A 17126-nucleotide genomic window follows, 5' to 3' on the forward strand; every position below is an offset into this window, starting at 1 on the left:
GGTGGCGGCGCAACCTTTTTCAATGGACCAAAGGGAGAGTATCGAGAGAGAAAAGAAGAGAAGAGAGAGAAAGAGTTTGCAAAAGTGAGGGAGAAGGGTTTTATGTTTGAATTTTATCCCAAATTTATTGTCAGATTTACCGGCGAAAAATTCGACGGTAAATTATTCATCGTTGCCTAAACGATGCGTTTCACTAAATTCTGTTATTGCTGAAATTTTTCGACGGAAAATCTGACGATAAATTCGGCCATAATAAAATTAATTTCCGCACTTTTATTTATCGTCGGATTTAACGGTAGAATTTTAAATCTGACAATAATTTATTCGAGGGACAAATTTTTATTTGTTACAATTAAAAAAATTTGTTGACAACGTTCGTCACTAAATTTAATTATAAATCCAATAATATTTGGCGTATTTTTTTGTAATGATCGTGGTGTAGAAGTAACGATATTCTATGAAGAATAATAGTGGTGCTAATTAACTTGACTAATAATGTATTCCGATCCTCTCAAGTCTGTAACTCTTCATTTCTTTTGAGCCATAATAATTTTGGAGTAAAATGATTATTTTATTTGGTCAATATCACAATAATGGAAGATGATGTATGCTAATCATTTAAAATTGGTTTACATATTTTATATTTCATCTAATCTAGTCTAGTTCATACCTATTTGTCAGTTGATAATTACATACATAGACCAAATATTCTAACACTTAAAATTATAAAGATGATAATGCGTGTATATTAGGTAATTTTTTTCATTACTAATCTCATTTATTCAAGCAATGTTATTGATATTTTTTGACAAACATAGAGCTCCACCACCATAGATATGAGTTAGGTGATTTCCTTTATAAATGTTATAGGAATTTAGGAGTATTGAAATGAATGATCAAAACTGAAAACAAGGGGTGCTGGTTATGGTGAACCGAAAATGAGGGGTGTATATTTAATTATTCAAGTGTGTTTATAAAAAAATTTGATTATATTGTTGTAAATTTTTTTGATTATTTTGTTATGATAAATTTAGTTATAATATATACGAATATAATAACTATATAAATTGAATACTAATTTTTAATGTTTAAGGAGCATTTTTGTTGGGAACATGTATGTTGTTCGTGGTCTAAACTTATAGTAGTTCTTTTTATTTTTTAAGAGAATTACGTAAATAATTTTTGGTATTATGCAATGAATTTTATATTTATTTTCAATTTTTTTTATGTGTCAATAATATGATTCATATGATTAAGATTTAAAGAAGAAGATTAACATGAAGTAATTGAATTGTTGATTTTTCCATACATGGTACTCCTTTCGTTTTATATTATTTATATCTTTTTATTTATGCAACATATTTAAGATGATAATTAATTTTATTGAAATCATAAGAAAAAAAGATAAAATTATCCTCAATATTATTTTTTCTTTATTAATTTTCCATTTTCTATCTTTTTCCTTCTTTTTAGTAGCAAAATATATAATGGATAAAAATTAAAGAATGAGTTGTTGAAATTGAAAAACGACATATAAATAGTGTGTTTTTTATATTAAAGTTATTAGTATTTTTTAATTTATATAAATATACGATGTAAAAAATCATATATGATAATTTGTATAGTGACATTATTAAAAATTAAAAATTTTTTTATAAAAAATGATATAAAATTTAAATTCTCAATGTATTTATTAAAATAAAATATTTAAAATTTTTTATTACTAATAATTTTAATTCGTGCCTACGAAATAAGAATACAGATTAGTTAAATTTAAAAAAATATTAATAATTAATTTTAATATACAATTATACACATAACATAGTCGTTAATTCATGAATTGATGACTAAATTCAAAGCTGCCATCAATGCTATTTTGAAATGAAATGTAATTCAAATTTTGAAAAACTATACACCATAAATAACGAGTCAATTCCTCATTAAATAACAACGTAATAAAATTATATTTATTTATACTGTACTCTAAATGCATACTAATTTATCTTATTTGATTCTTGATTGTCATTTTTCTGTTCGAGATCGCCAATATAAAATTCACAATCCCATAATTTTATCGAGTGGGACCCAACCAATGATCCAAAAAAAAAAAGTGTGACGAAATAAAACAAAAACTAACTCTCTCTCTCTCTCTTTCTCTCTCTCTCTCTCTCTGTCTCTCCCCGTTTCGTTTCTTTGGATTCTGTTACGAAAAAAATGCGCAGAGTGTAAGAAAGAAAGTAAGGGGCAAAAATAAAAAAGGCAACCACAGAAAGAAAAGAAAACACTTGCTTGCACGTTCTCTACACTCCTCCCTTTTCATCTTCTTCATTTAACTTGTGTTGTGTTCTGCAATTCGCTTTCTTCATTCACACACACACACACTCTTTTCATTCATTCTCTTCGTTTTTTTTTTTGTTGTGTTAAGAAGAAGCACCCTTTTTCGAATAGAACGGTGCCGTATAACAAGGTACGCTACTAGTTCTACTCCAAAAAAAAAAAATTCGTCGTCTGGGTTCTGTTTGTTTTCTCTTAAATGCAAACGGGTTTGCGTAAAAATCTGTTTTTTTTTAATGATCTGAGATTGGTGTTTTCTTCAGAACCTCCCCTGATTCACTTTTCTCTGTTTTATTGGATTGGGGTTTTCTTTTGTGGGATTTTTAATCCGATGGTTATTTATGTATTCAGTGCTTCATCGATTGGTATTGTGTATGGTGGTGGAAGATGATAAAATTGAAAAAGCTTGCTTAGTCATTATGATTGCTATGGTTTTTGTGATGTGGGGTCATATATGTCTTGTGCTGAATATTAATCAGTATATTGTGGTGATGATTTTGCTCTTTTGGGTGAATATTATGATTCAATTGTTATTTGATTTTGATTACCTCAAAATGCATGATTATGGCTATCAGACTGAATTTGTTTGCAATTCATATCATTTCCTTCAATGATTTCCTTAGATTGTGTTCCATTGTTAATGTGCTTTATGAAGTACCCTTCTATTTATTTGTTTTTTTATCGTTATGATGATCAGTGAAAGCTTACAGTATTTTACAATTATTACACATAACATAAACTTTTTACCATTTGCGGCATCTTGATTTTTCCTTTTGGATGTTCTGATGATTTCATTTACTATCTGTATTTGTGGCTTTATGATTGGTTTCTGCTGCATTTACTGTTTCGTGTTTTTAATTTTTAGTTTCTATAATGACAATAAACACTTTTGTTAGTGTGGTTACAGTGGAGAAGAATCAATCAGATTGAAAAAAAGTAGACATTTCTTTGGTGATGATTTTTGTACACTTTTGTTTAGAGACATTGATTTTGAGTTTAAATTCAGAATGAGTTCAGAGTGGTGTTGTCTTTCACAAGTTATTTGTATCTGTATGTCTTTTATTCCATGACAAGGCGCAATAATGTTGTTCGATTCATGTAACCAACACTACTTAGTTGTTGCTACAGTAATTACCTAACATTTGGTTCTTTTCTTTGCTTTGTTTCGAGTTTTAGGATCGTGGTCGTGAATAGTGTTCTGCTCATTTGAGTATCTTGCTCCAATATGATGGACAAGGAAAGTGAAGAATTGGCATTAACCCCAGAAGTGACTAAGCCGGATACGGTTGAAACAAGAAGGTTCTCTTCTGGCAAAGGATCTTCTGGAAATAACACTGCAAAAGTTGTTCCTCGTTATCTCCGAGCTTCAACTGGTTCTTGTCATGATTTTTGTAAATATGGGAGGAGGCATGAACTTGAAGGGATCGAAAGGCGTTCTATACCTGATAGAGCTACACGAAAACAACTTTACCAGAGTTCTCAAAAGAGTATTGGGGGGATAATGACATCGGTTGCCAAACTCAGAGGGTCGCTTGATTCAAGGTTGCCTTTTGTCAAACTACAAGAATCAATTGATTCCGAGCATGACATTTCTGATACTGCTGGCACCAATAAGCATGGACTGTCAACAAAATCATTCGACAAGGAAAAGCAAATAGGGAATGATGCTCGGGAAAACTGGAAGAAAACATCGTTGGTCAAGTTCAAACCTTCCCTCCTGAAATCCCATACATCTCCCTCGGCAATACAGGAAATTTCAACGACTGCAAAGGAGGTGAAATCTTCATTGAAATCAACTTCTCTCAAGTTGGAAACTTCACCAAAATCAGCTTCTAAGAAGGTGGAAGCTCCATCAAATTTAAGTTCCAAGAAGGTGAAGGCTCAATCAAAGTCAATTTCCAACAATGGGGAAACACCATCAAGATCAAATTCCAAGGTCAAAACTTCATCAAGATCAACTTCCAACCTGGTGGGAACTTCGTCGGAGGCATCTTCTTTAAAGGGTAATAAGGACATGAAGTTGTCTGAAAAACGGGTAACTTCTTTGAGCCTAGACTCTGCCACAAGGAACACAATTTCAACTATGAAATCCTCAAAAAGCTTTGGTAGCAAAATGAATAGTGAGATCAAGATGGAAAAGGATGCAGCCTCTTCCAAAACAGCTTCAAGAAAATTGATAGCACCAATAAGGACCCCAGTGTCCCCAAGACCTTCTCTTGTAAGAGTTGCAAGTTTAAATTCAAGAAAGAATAAGAGCCTGAAAATCGTGTCTCGTCTTAAGAATCAGCAGAATGCCAGAAAAGTTGCACCTGAGGAATCCAACAATAATGACAATCAGGTCGAGGAAAAAACTCTGTACGTTATCAAGATGGAAAGTGGGAACAAAACTTTGGAATCTGATCAAAATCCAAGCTATGACAATGAACCATCCCTTCCGCAGATGTCACCGCCAAACCCTTCACCGCCTTCAACTTCTGAATCTGTATCCCAAGAAGATCAAGAGGAATCTGACTATACAACTAGTGAATTCGAGATGGATTCTTTCTCAAGTAACCATGAGCTTGAAAACATGGAAAATAGGGAGACTTTGGAAGTTGAGGAGAAGGGAAAGCCGACAAAGGGTGGGATTGTGTGCTCCGATGATGTGGCCCAAGTGCTGAAATTGAAGTTCAGAAGGGGAAAAGTTGTCGATAATCAACTTGAGAGAAACACTCCAAGGAGGCTAAAATTTCGGAGAGCAAAACTGTTGGGGGAGAAAGCAAATCTTAAGGGTGGAAGGAAAAGCCTTAAAGGACTAGATGAAGGTTTTGCTGATGGAGCCGATGCTACAACTGGTCCAGAGAAGGTTGTCTTGAGACATCAAGATATGCAGGACAAGAAAGATGCTCAGGGATTGTTCAATAACGTGATCGAGGAAACGGCGAGTAAACTAGTCGAAGCACGGAAGAGCAAGGTTAAAGCATTGGTTGGTGCTTTTGAAACTGTAATCTCCCTCCAAGAGAAGAAACCTCCTGCTAACACTGTCAGTTGATGATGGAATCTGGATAGACATTTTCTTGCTTTTTTTCTTTTTTCTTTTTTTCTTTTTGTATAAAGAAAATGGTATGAAAATAAGACTAAGTTTTTGGTAGTAGATTTGAAGCCAATAAGCTGAAGTTATTGAAGAAATTTAGAGATAGATTTTTCCTTGAACTGTGTCTTTAGAGGCTCAGCATGCAGAGTTTAAAGGGTGATTTTGTGTTTGAAACTCATCTTAACGTGCATCATATACTTGGTAAGCATACCTTTTCATCTTACTTTTGATGAAATCCATACATATTGTGATTGAATTTTATCTTTTGTTTGGAAAGTGTAAAACAGTACTATCAGTGATTTTGTACTATGAACCAAGGAAAGGAAAAAGTGCTTTGAACTTGTGATGATTTCAATTAAGAGTGAGAGTTATCAACAATGTATGTCTATTTTTGCTGAAAACAATAACAATCCCTTCAATCTATTTGTTTCCATGTTTAAATTCTAATTAGGGAAAGCCTAGTTATGATTTGATTGTTAGAACAAGATGATTGATCACTTGGAAAATAAAGTATTGAAGCAAGGAAAAGTTGCTATGATTGTCTCTTGTAAGCTGGCATTTTTTTACCCTTGGAAGAGGTTCCTCTTTTGAGATTGTGTGTGAGGTGCAAACTAAGTTTGTTTTTCGTTTTTGTTTTTTCCTTCTTATTTTGGTGAGTAAATAGACAAATTCACACAAAAAAATTTGAGGTGGACAAAAATACGCGTAAAAAATTCGTAAACATCAAAATATACATAAAAGATTATTTTTATTAGACAAAAGTATTATGTTGTTAATAAGGATTTAATATATACAAGTCTTTGGTGTGTACTTTTGTCCCAAAAAAAAAAAAAACACTTTGTGGAGTGTACTTTAATGTTTACAACTCTTGATATGTACTTTTATCCATTTAAAACTCTTTTACATGTAATTTTGTCTATTTGTTCTATTTTGGTTAAAAAACTAAGGGCTCAATCCAACACAGTCCATTTCATATGAATTTTTATTATTACTTGCTCCTAAGGCTAGTTGCAACTTCCAACCTATTATTAATTTGAGTAGATCAAGAAAATTAAAAATCATTATTTAAAGGTGATTTTTTCTAAATCCATGACAATTTTGTGGGTGATTTACCCTTACTTTGGTATCACCATCACAGCCATTAATTAAGAAAAGTTTTTAAAATTTTATTAATTGATTCATTAAATGTTTTCATACTGCATTGTATTTTATGTTATTTACATTATACCACATAACGTATATGTATTCCAAAAACAATGTGCAAATAGTTAAATTTTACCAAATATTTCAAAATTAAGAAGTTTTATTCCTAATTCGTCGAAGCCAAACTCTCGTTGGAAGGCCCACTGTTTCTTCCTCTACCCCATGCGTCTGTATGCTTCAGTGACTTACCGGCAGGGTTAAGCTGATCCGAAACCAAAGACACTGGCTACTGCTTCTTCTTCTAGCGGCGACCCACTGCAAAACTCTCTCAAAATACCCTTGTAAAGTCCACTGCTTCTTCTATGTAATGTATTTTTTATTTTTCGGTGACTCACCGGTTGGGGTAAGTTCATCCGAAAACCTCGAATACCCTGTGTTCTTCTTGTAGCTCATGCGTTGCTTTTTTTTCGGTGACTTACCGGCAGGGTTAAGTTTTTTCGAATCCCTCGAAGGCCGTAACTTGTCCACTCCCCGGCCAGGAACCGGCAACCGAAATCTGAAACCTATCCAAAAATTCTTGTAAGGCTTACTGCTTCTTCTTCTAGCTCATGCGTTTGTATTTTTTTCGAATTTCACTACCAATCTTGCGTTATTTGTTCTGTTACTCATTTTCTTTAATCACTAGTCATGAAAGAAGATTGTTTCAATTTCAAATGTAGTAGTTGATCATAGTTATTTATGGTGGTGTTAAATGTTAATTAGATTGATGGCCAGTGATGCATGCTCCTCAAACACGAGACGAAGCAGAGGTGGAGACGGCGTACAACACGAACTCAAAGCTGAATATGCAACTTCATGTTCGCTGCAACCTGGGGATGTAAAAGATGGTGTGGCCCCAAAATGTTTATGTGAAAAATATGCCATCTATTACATGTCGAAGACAAACACCCACCCAAATAGGCTATTTTTTAGATGCCCATTATTAAAGGTAAGCACGCAATTCTTCATGTATTGCCGCATTGGCAGCCCCGTTTTTTACTTTTGATCTACGATAACGATCAATGTGGTTGTACAAATCTTTGCGTGTGAAGCCAGCATGACGATATCCACCCTTCTGGAACACAATATATCTCATAATATGGCACGTCTTGACACCAAAATTATGAAGATTTTTCACTTGGACTTTATCAGTAACAGTGAGAGGACGATTGGCCGGAACGAGATGTGCAAATTGGGGGGTCGTCAGATCGTGGTTGTGAGATTCCACAAAACATGATACCTTCCATCTTCCGCAACCGTAGTCAAGCTTTACCCTAAGCCGAGCTGGACACTTGGTTCGCGTGAGTGACTTGCCTCCCTTGATCTATCATCCAGATCAAGATACCTCATATTCCTCCAGCCCTCCTTATTGCAAACAAGTTGCCTGCAAATGATTCTACCTTCGTTATCCCTAACGGTGTCGTCCTTCCTCATTACAAATCCATGCCAACAAAGCATAAGCGTTATAAAATTGGCAAGCCTCATCTTCTGTCCTAAACTCCAGGTTTCAAATATCCTCCACCATTAAATCTGCTATTCTTTTTACACCACAATCTTGTTGACTCTTACTAGTAGAATCCAACGAATCCATATCGTCATCTTCAGCATCATCTTCTACATTCGGTTGATAATCGAAATCATCACCCAAATCATTATCAGAATCATTCTTAACATCATCCTCGTTTGTGGACATAATTTTACCCCTGCCAAAGTCCAGGTTGGTGACAAAAAATGTGAATAAACAGAACTAATGACAGCAACTGCAGGAAGCTAACCTAAGCTGCATGTAAAATTACTGGAACCAAACCCAATTAAACTAACCCAATTGTTTACGACTCCAGTATAAGGTTTTAATTTCAATGCCCCAAACCTATTGATGATTGGATTTTTGACGGTTTAGAATTTCTCAAATAAAATCTCGTCAAAGTATAGTTTCTAAACCAAGCAATAATCCTTTCATACAAAAAGTTGTTTGTCACTAAAACAAACCCCTAAATTTATAAACTGAAGTATTGAACCTCGGGTCGTTCTCCCTAGGAATTACAATAAAGTGTCTTATTATTGGTTGTGAGTTATTTTGGGGTTTTAATAAGAAACATGAAAGATAAATGGCAAGAAAGTAAACTAACAACTATAAAAGGCTCTTGGCAAGGTATGAAAATTAGAAGTTCTATCCTAGTTATCCTTCTCAATTGTGATGAGAATTATTCATTGCTACCACTTAGTTAACTCTTACTAAATAAAGGAAAGTCAAGTGGATGAATTGACTTGAGCCACAAGTCCTAGCCAACTCCCAAAGAAAGACTAGCTTTAGTACACTCCAAACCAATTAGCAATCTCTCCAATTACCAATCAACAAAGGAATTAGATAACTCAAGTGTCACTAATTACTCTACCTAGGCCAAGAGGAACAAAATCTACACTATATCTAGAAGAGGCATTTCAACAAACACATAAAAGGAAACAAAAGTAAACAACATAAATTGCAAGAATTAAAGAGAGATCTAACTACAAAGGCAAGAGATCAACAATAGAAAAGCAAAGAAGAACAATTATTATGAATTACCTCTTATTGAATTGAAAGAAAATGGAAGGAACAATAGTAGATCTACAACAAAATACAAGAACAACATAAAGGAAATTACAATAAAAGAATGGAAGAAGAATGAATGTAACTACAAGGAATTGAGAAGATAGAAGTTGAAGAAGATGAATTAAAATCTAGATCTAAGAACTAAACCTAATCCTAATCCTAATCCTAGAGAAAAGTGAGAGCTTCTCTCTCTAAAAACTACTTCTAAAACTAAACTATGACTAATGGTTACTAACTTCTAAATTATGAGAGTATCTTCATTCCCCCTTCAATCCTTGGCTTAAATAGCATCAGAAATGAGTTGGATTGGGCCCATAAGGCTTCTAAAATCGCTGGCCACGTTTTGCTTTAAGTGAACTAGGTGGCAGCAACGGCGCGTGCGCGCCACCATACGTGTAGAAACTATGGCAAATCTTATATCGTTTCAAAGCTCCGGATGTTAGCTTTCTAACCCAACTGGAACCGCATCATTTGGACCTTTGTAGCTCAAGTTATGGTCGTTTAAGTGCGAAGAGGTCGGCTTGACAGCTTTCCGGTTCTTTCATTTCTTCATGAGTTCTCCAACTTTTCATGCTTCTTTCTTCATTCCCTTGATCCGATCTTTGCCTCCTAAACCTTAAATCACTTAACAAACATATCAAGGCATCTAATGGAATCAAGGTAAATTAAATTTATTTATTTTTAGACCTAAAAAGCATGTTTTCACTCTTAAGCACAATTAAAGGAGAAGTTATGAAATCATGCTATTTCAATGGATAAATGTGGGTAAAAGGTTATAAAATCTCCTAAAATCAATACAAGATAAACCCTACAAATGGGGTTTATCACCTATCCACAGCATAGAACTGGATAATGTGACTTAATTTCTAAATTCTAGAATAACAACCCAACACCTTAAACAGAGAACCGTTGAAAAGGCATAGACTATCATCAGAATTAAACTAATTTGAATTAACAAAAAAACTTAATCGGACATACCTTGATGACAACCAAAGGTTGAGCTTGAATGGGTAAAAATGAACTACTGGAGGAAGGTGACCTTACCTAATCCGCCACACCTAATTCGAAGGCAGCTGAAAAATGGAGATGGTAAACTAGCTTCCACCAGCCACAATTTCATCAATAGCAGAAATTCAGCTACAAATTTTTCTGCTGGAGCCACATCAGGTTAGCATTCGGCCTCTCCTCAGTTAACGGCGATGCCTAGCTGACAGAATCAGAGTAGCAGTTCTGGCTCCAGTAACTCGAAAGAGATAATGCTTGCTAAATGGACGTTGGGTTGATTAATGTGTGGTATAAATACAACGAAGGGCCGAAGGCCAAAAAACGAAATAGGGTTGGGTACTATGGATGCTATGTGTTTTTCTAGTTCTCAGAGATGCATGTTCAATTTCAGGAAGAGATAGAGGATATTTTTTTTAAAAAAAAAATTAGAGATTAAAAATTATCATTTCAAATATTTCCCAATATACTATACATTATGTATATACACTAATATAGTATATTTATGTTATAGGTTCATTAAAAGCTTTTACTATAACCAATGAATCAATTAATGAAAGTTTGAAAATTTTACTTCATCAATAGCGGTGAAAGTGATTTAGAAGAAATCACCTTATTTAAATGAAATTTTCTGTCTTGAAGTTAATTTTTTTGGTTACATCCTCCAAACCATTTTTTTTTCAAACTTCGATTTTAGGAAAAAAATGTAAAGCATGTTATGAGCCGAAAAGCCATAAGCCATTAATGGATTGGAAAAATAAAAATGGGACAACGCTGATATCTTCAAAGGATATCCGTATTCATAATATTTTGGAAAACATTTCTGGCCAAATTAACCAAGGTTAGGTTTACTTTTCCACTTAACATTCTATTTGGTTATTTTTTCAAGGGTAATAGCTTGTGAGTTAAGTTTAGCATCGGGTGAATCATTGATTAGTATGGTTGCTTATGTTGCTGAATTAGTTTTTAGATAAGAGAGGCATTATCCTTTTTCATTTATTTGAGATTTAAGATTTAAAATTTTAATTTTTTTATTGTTGATGCTTTAGGTTTTTTTTTTCGTGCTATAAAAGGAGATGTTCTAGTTTTAAATAGTAATTTTAGATCAATTTTTTAATCATGTAAAATGAAGTGAGAATAGAGTAATTCATAAATTAACTCAATTTACTCTTACCAATTCAAACATTGGTAATGTTAAGAAGATAAAAAATTTTTTATTATTATAATAATTAATAAATATTAAATAAGATAAATTTTAACTGTTTTTTATTTTTTTATTTTTTTAACCAAACATTTCCGTTCAAATACTGTGTAGATAAAAGATGCATTTAGTTCCAACGAACAAACAAAAAAAAGAAGATGCATTTAGTCATGTAATTAGCCTAGTTTTGATGGACATTTTGGCTCCACATGAATGAAATTTCCTCTGTTTCCTGTTAAAATAAAAAAAAAATGGATTTGGGCTAGACCAATGGAAAATTGGACCACAACTTCCCTTTTTCTTTTTCTTTAGTAGAAATCAATTATTTATACCAACATTCGGTTGGTTTATTAGGTTGAGGTGCTATGTCTTTTGAGCAACACCATGATTTTGAATTTTAGATTTGTATGAAGCAACGAATTTGGAAAGATCGCCTTTTTATATAGGACATTTGCAATGCCTGAATCTCTATTAGTTGGTTCGAAGAATTAAAAAAAAATCAATTATATATTTTACCAAAAATGATTTTTTTTTTATTCAAAATTATCTGTATCATATTGAGGCGATAATTTTTTCAAATTATTTCGCAAGACTTAAACCTAAAACCTAAATAAAAAAAAAAGCATCAAACATATACATTTTGAACCATGGTCATGCAAAAAAATAGTACATGGTTGGTTACTTGCTTTGCAATGAAGCATTTGGCAAAATTGCATGCCAAAATGGATCAAATCAAAAAATAAATTCAAATTGAAATATGTTTTAACTTTTAAAAGATTACAAAAAGTGTTTTTATGCGTCAATAAGCTATAGTTTAAATGTATAATTTTTTCTTTCTCACCTAAAAATCTCGAATTTAAATCCCATTTTTAACTTTAAAAAAAAAAAAGAAAAATACTTCTATGTCACGCTAAGTAATGATTCCCGTAATAAAGTAGAATTCTAATTTTTGAACTTCTTTAGTCATATTTTTTTTATACCATATACTTCCACTAACCATGCATTGATTTTGTCCAAAACTTTAAAAATATTGTAATGTCATTTTCATGCTTTGCTTTTGATTTGGGTGGATTTTAGAAAAATAAAATTTATTGTATCTTCTAATACAACATATTAAAGATAAATTCGTCTCATATTTAAATTCCATCTAAATTTGTTAATGGATTATTACACGTTGTATGTATAATATAAAATTCGAACTTTCAATACTTAATTAAGCGGACAAATGAGTTAAGCACTAGATTAATTCAAATTGATTTGAATTTCAGAAAAATTAATATTATTAATTAGTCACATCCTTCGTTTTTTACCATATTCTATAATTTTGTTCCCATTATATATAATTCCTTTGCCTGTCACACTTCTCTCAAATTCATTTGCTTCTTTTTCTGATTCCATTTCATTCCTTTGATTGTGAAACAACAATGACTTCCACCTTGTCTAGTCAATTCTTCCAACTCTCATGGCATCTTCTGCAATTTTTTGTTGTTTTTTTTTTCAAAGTCACCAAAGGTACATTCATCCATCCATTCATGTCACTTCAATATTCAAGGTTTTTCCAAAGCATGCTTTTGATTTCATTGAAGACATAATGAGTACGCACGGTTGTAGATAAAATTAATCTTTTTACTTGTGAGATAAGACTTGGTGCATCTATATTTTTCAAACTCCACCAAATAAAAGTCATTATATCTAATTTTCAAATCAAATTTCAAATAATTGATTACCTAAGTGGCATTAACTTTGTTACGTTAATCTCTCTCTCTACATATAAAGTAAGGGAAGAGTTTCAAGTATACCAAGAACACCAGTGTTTCAGTTGTTTTAACCGTTGATCTAAATTTAAAAAATATATATAATATATATTAATTGAAATTAACGGTTAAAACAACTGGAACACTAATGTTCCGGATACATTTGAAAATTTTTCTAAAGTAAGTAATTATAAATAATGGATTGAACTTTTAATGCAGTGTAACATATTTTATATAGATATATAATTATAAATTCATACTTTTGTAAAAGTAAATATTTTTTATACTAACTAAGTAAATAATCATTTAGAAACAAAAATGTACAAAACTAAAATCAGATAATTCTAATTGAAATAACTTGTTTTTTATTTTCTTTTATTCCCTTTGAAATTCAATGAAATTCACTTCAACTTCTCTCTACTTTGTCTAATCCAGATTTATTTTGGAATAGTTGTTGATGGTAATTTGTCTTAGCATAGTTATTGAAAGACATAATAAATATTAATTAATTAATGAATTATTGAAATTTAAAAACCACAGTTAAATTAAGAAAAAAAAACTATATCAAAAAAGGAGAAAATAAAATTAATAAGATGACAAGAAAAATGCCACTATTTATTTATTTCACTTGCCCAGCTTCAATAGAATATCTATCAAAAATTCTAAATCCACATTATATGGATTATTCCATCCCAAGGGCCAAGGTCGTCCCTCATTTGACTAATAAATTTAAGTTCCAACTCCCTCAATTGAACCCTTTGTCAAAATATTGCCCTAAAAAAAAATCTTAAACAGTTTTTGAAAATTATTTTAAAAGGTAATGAAATTTTTAATAAAAAAATATTTTTTTATTTTTTATTTTTATTTTTGTGAAATTAATTAGTTTCTTTGTTAATATTTTTTTATATTAGTGGAATAAGTCTACACATGACATGTTAAACTATATATTTATCCATTAAAAATTAATTACGATAAAAGTTTTGTTATTTTTAAAAATAATTGTTAAGACTATTTAGTTTTTTATTATATTTTTTAAATATATTGACTAAATTTATTATATAAAATTAAAAAATATTAATAAATTTTAAATTAATTTTATTTATAAAAATTAAATAAAAAATATATTAATAATTAATATATCACATAAATATATTTTAACAAAAAAAATATTAATAAAAAAATAATTAATCTCAAAAAATTGAATATCTTATATCAAACAAATCTCGTAGTCCTTCCAAAAATTATTAAAGATCGATATGAGTATCCACTCAAATATTAAAAAAATATTGAGCTTCCACAATATATTTTCCCATCAAGTTGCATATACTAATTAATTTTGGTGATTGTTTTTTTATTTTTTTACAGTATTTTTTAATAGTCTGTCATATATTGAGTTCAATTTAAAGATTTATTATTGACAAATGAATTACTGGATAAAATAAAATTTGAATTCTCGATATTTATTTAAGCAATTATGCTATATATAAGTTTTTTTGACTTACAAATCTTACAAGTTGTGCCAAACTCAATAGAAGATACGTTTACCCACAAAAGCGTGAATACGCACATCACATTTCCAAAGCGCTCATTCACCATTACGAACGACTCTTCTTCTTCTACCTCGATGAAAATCACAACTGTCATTTTTTCTTCGTGTTTTTTCTCCTCCTCCTCTTCTTCCTTCTTCTTTGTATTTCTCCTCCTTTTTCTTCGCGTGTTTAATCTTCATCGTCGTGTTTCTCCTCATTCTTCTTTTGATTTTGCAACATTATATATATATATATATATTTTTTCTTCTTTATTTATTTTTTCTCTCAAAAAGAATTATGAGAATATGAAATAAGAAGATGAAAAAGAAGAAGCAGCAGAAGATGAGGAGGATGAAGAGGAAGAGTTCTGAATTATGCAGAACTTATCAGAATAAAAATACACTCAAATATCTTTGTTTTACACCCAAATTTGCTACAAATAAAGAAATGAGTTATGCTACGTGTACACTAAAATCAACCACCAAAGTTAGCCACCAATATAAAATATATACTGGAATACAAATATACATTAAAAATAAATTAAAGCACACATGTATTTATACACAAATACATTGATGGCTGATTTTAATGTACAAATAGTATTTTTATACAGAAAAATATTTCTTCTAATGCTGCATTTTTTTCTTCTTTTTTTTCTTTTCCTTATTTCTTTCTTTCTTTTAGTTAAATGAATGTAAATTCATCATCTTTCAAGTAATTTTGTAGCATTATGTGTTTCTTCTTTTTTTTTTTGATTTTTTTTGTTTTTATTCTTGTTAAGAGAGTAAAACAAGAAAAAACTTGAGAAGGTAAAACAAAAAGAAAAAGGTGAATAAGAAAAAAAAAGAAGAAGATGGTAATGATGATGAAAAAAAAAGGATGAAGAGGAGGAAGAGGAAGAGTTTTGAAATATGCAAAACTTATCAAAATAAAAATATATTCCAATTTCTTAGTTTTACACCCAAATATCTTCGTGTTACATCCAAATTCGCTGTAAATACAGAAAAATATTTTTTTTAATGCTGTATTTTTTTCTAAATTGAACCACATTTCAGTCACTTGATTGGATTAAAAAACAATAATCAATTTTATTTTGGTTCAATCGACAATCTAAACTTGAATTATTCATTATATTCAACAACGAGATAATTGATGATGAGGGAGAAAGAGAAAAAGAAAGAAAGAGAAGAAAATCCAATGAAAAAAGAAGAAGGAAGACGAGGAGGTGGTGTTGATGACGACAATAACGAAAAAAAATAACGAAGAAAAAGAACGTGCAAGAAGAAGAAGAACGTGTAGTAACATGAAGAAGAACATGCGCACATTGATTGAAAAATCTGTTAAGGAGGAGCGTGAAACATACGTGCTATAAAAAGCGCGTTTTAGGAGTAAGTAAATTTCAGAACTTGTAAGACTTGTATAACAAAAAAAACTTATATATAAAAATTAATTCTTATTTAAGTGGATTAATAAATTAACTACTAGAGCAACTCAACTTAATTAATTTTTATGAGTGCTTTTGATATACACTTTTAGGTTAAAATTAATTTCAAAGGAAAAACGAGCTAAATGTGTGTAATTAATTTTCTTATTGAATTTTCTTATTCTTCGATTTATTAATGCAAGTTGGAAATTTGCGCAAATCTAGAAGGGGACAAAAAATTGAAGAAAAGCGGATAGGTAGGGTAAGTAAGTAAGAAGCAATAATATAAAAATGCAGCAACTTGGTTTGGTTCAGCTAGACACCAAAAAAATAAAGACAGCAAGTTGCAGCTATAGATAGATTAGAGAGTCTTGGACAAAGAAAATTGATTTATCAAAAAACATTAAAATACACATCATACCCTTGAAAGGTTAGAAAAATCTGTACCCAACAGGTGGCACTATATTTTAAATTAAAACAAAAATAGAAAAAGTGATAGTTAATTTTAAATGTTAAATTTTATAATAATGTAAAAGAACAAATATACTTTTATGTTTAAAGTTTAAACCTGATCTCAACTTTACACACAACCATTTCTTTGTATTATTTTAAATTAAATGATCATTCAAACAGAACATATACAAAGTAATTATTTTTACAAATATAATACGTATAATTAGAAGTTGACATACTTTTATATTGCAATATGTGCAAATGGAATCCTTAAAAATTAGTATTTTATTCACCCTCACATAATTGATATATGTAGTATAACTGTATGCCGACATAAAGTACTTTTATATTGCAATATGCGTAAATAAAATCCTTAAAAATAATTTTTTTGAAAATAAAAAATAGTATTTTATTCACCTACAAATAATTTATTATTAGACAAAGCAACGTAATTAAAGATCAAGAAAATTGTTTTTTTTTTAGATTTTATTTTTAATCTCGATATAAAGTGTCTGCAAAACTTGTATCAAGATTTTTAATTTGAAGAGTAATACAACTATTCTCAAACAATTAGTTCCAGAA

General features: G+C 30.7%; 1 protein-coding gene across 1 annotated transcript; it reads left to right on the plus strand.

Moving 5' to 3' along the window:
• The first annotated feature begins 2160 nt into the window (after positions 1-2160).
• Positions 2161-5830, plus strand: LOC107471215 (uncharacterized). The gene is made up of 2 exons (XM_016090663.3): positions 2161-2467; positions 3511-5830. Exon 2 carries the CDS (start codon positions 3560-3562, stop codon positions 5363-5365), a length of 1806 nt encoding a protein of 601 aa, XP_015946149.1. The 5' UTR covers positions 2161-2467; positions 3511-3559; the 3' UTR covers positions 5366-5830.
• Positions 5831-17126: the final 11296 nt, after the last annotated feature.

Source organism: Arachis duranensis, chromosome 10, assembly GCF_000817695.3.
Source record: "Arachis duranensis cultivar V14167 chromosome 10, aradu.V14167.gnm2.J7QH, whole genome shotgun sequence".
NCBI lineage: Eukaryota > Viridiplantae > Streptophyta > Magnoliopsida > Fabales > Fabaceae > Arachis > Arachis duranensis.

What these genes read in the sequence shown, in the direction of transcription:
- LOC107471215 (XM_016090663.3), top strand. Translation starts at nt 3,560, where the DNA reads ATGATGGACAAGGAAAGTGAAGAATTGGCATTAACCCCAGAAGTGACT.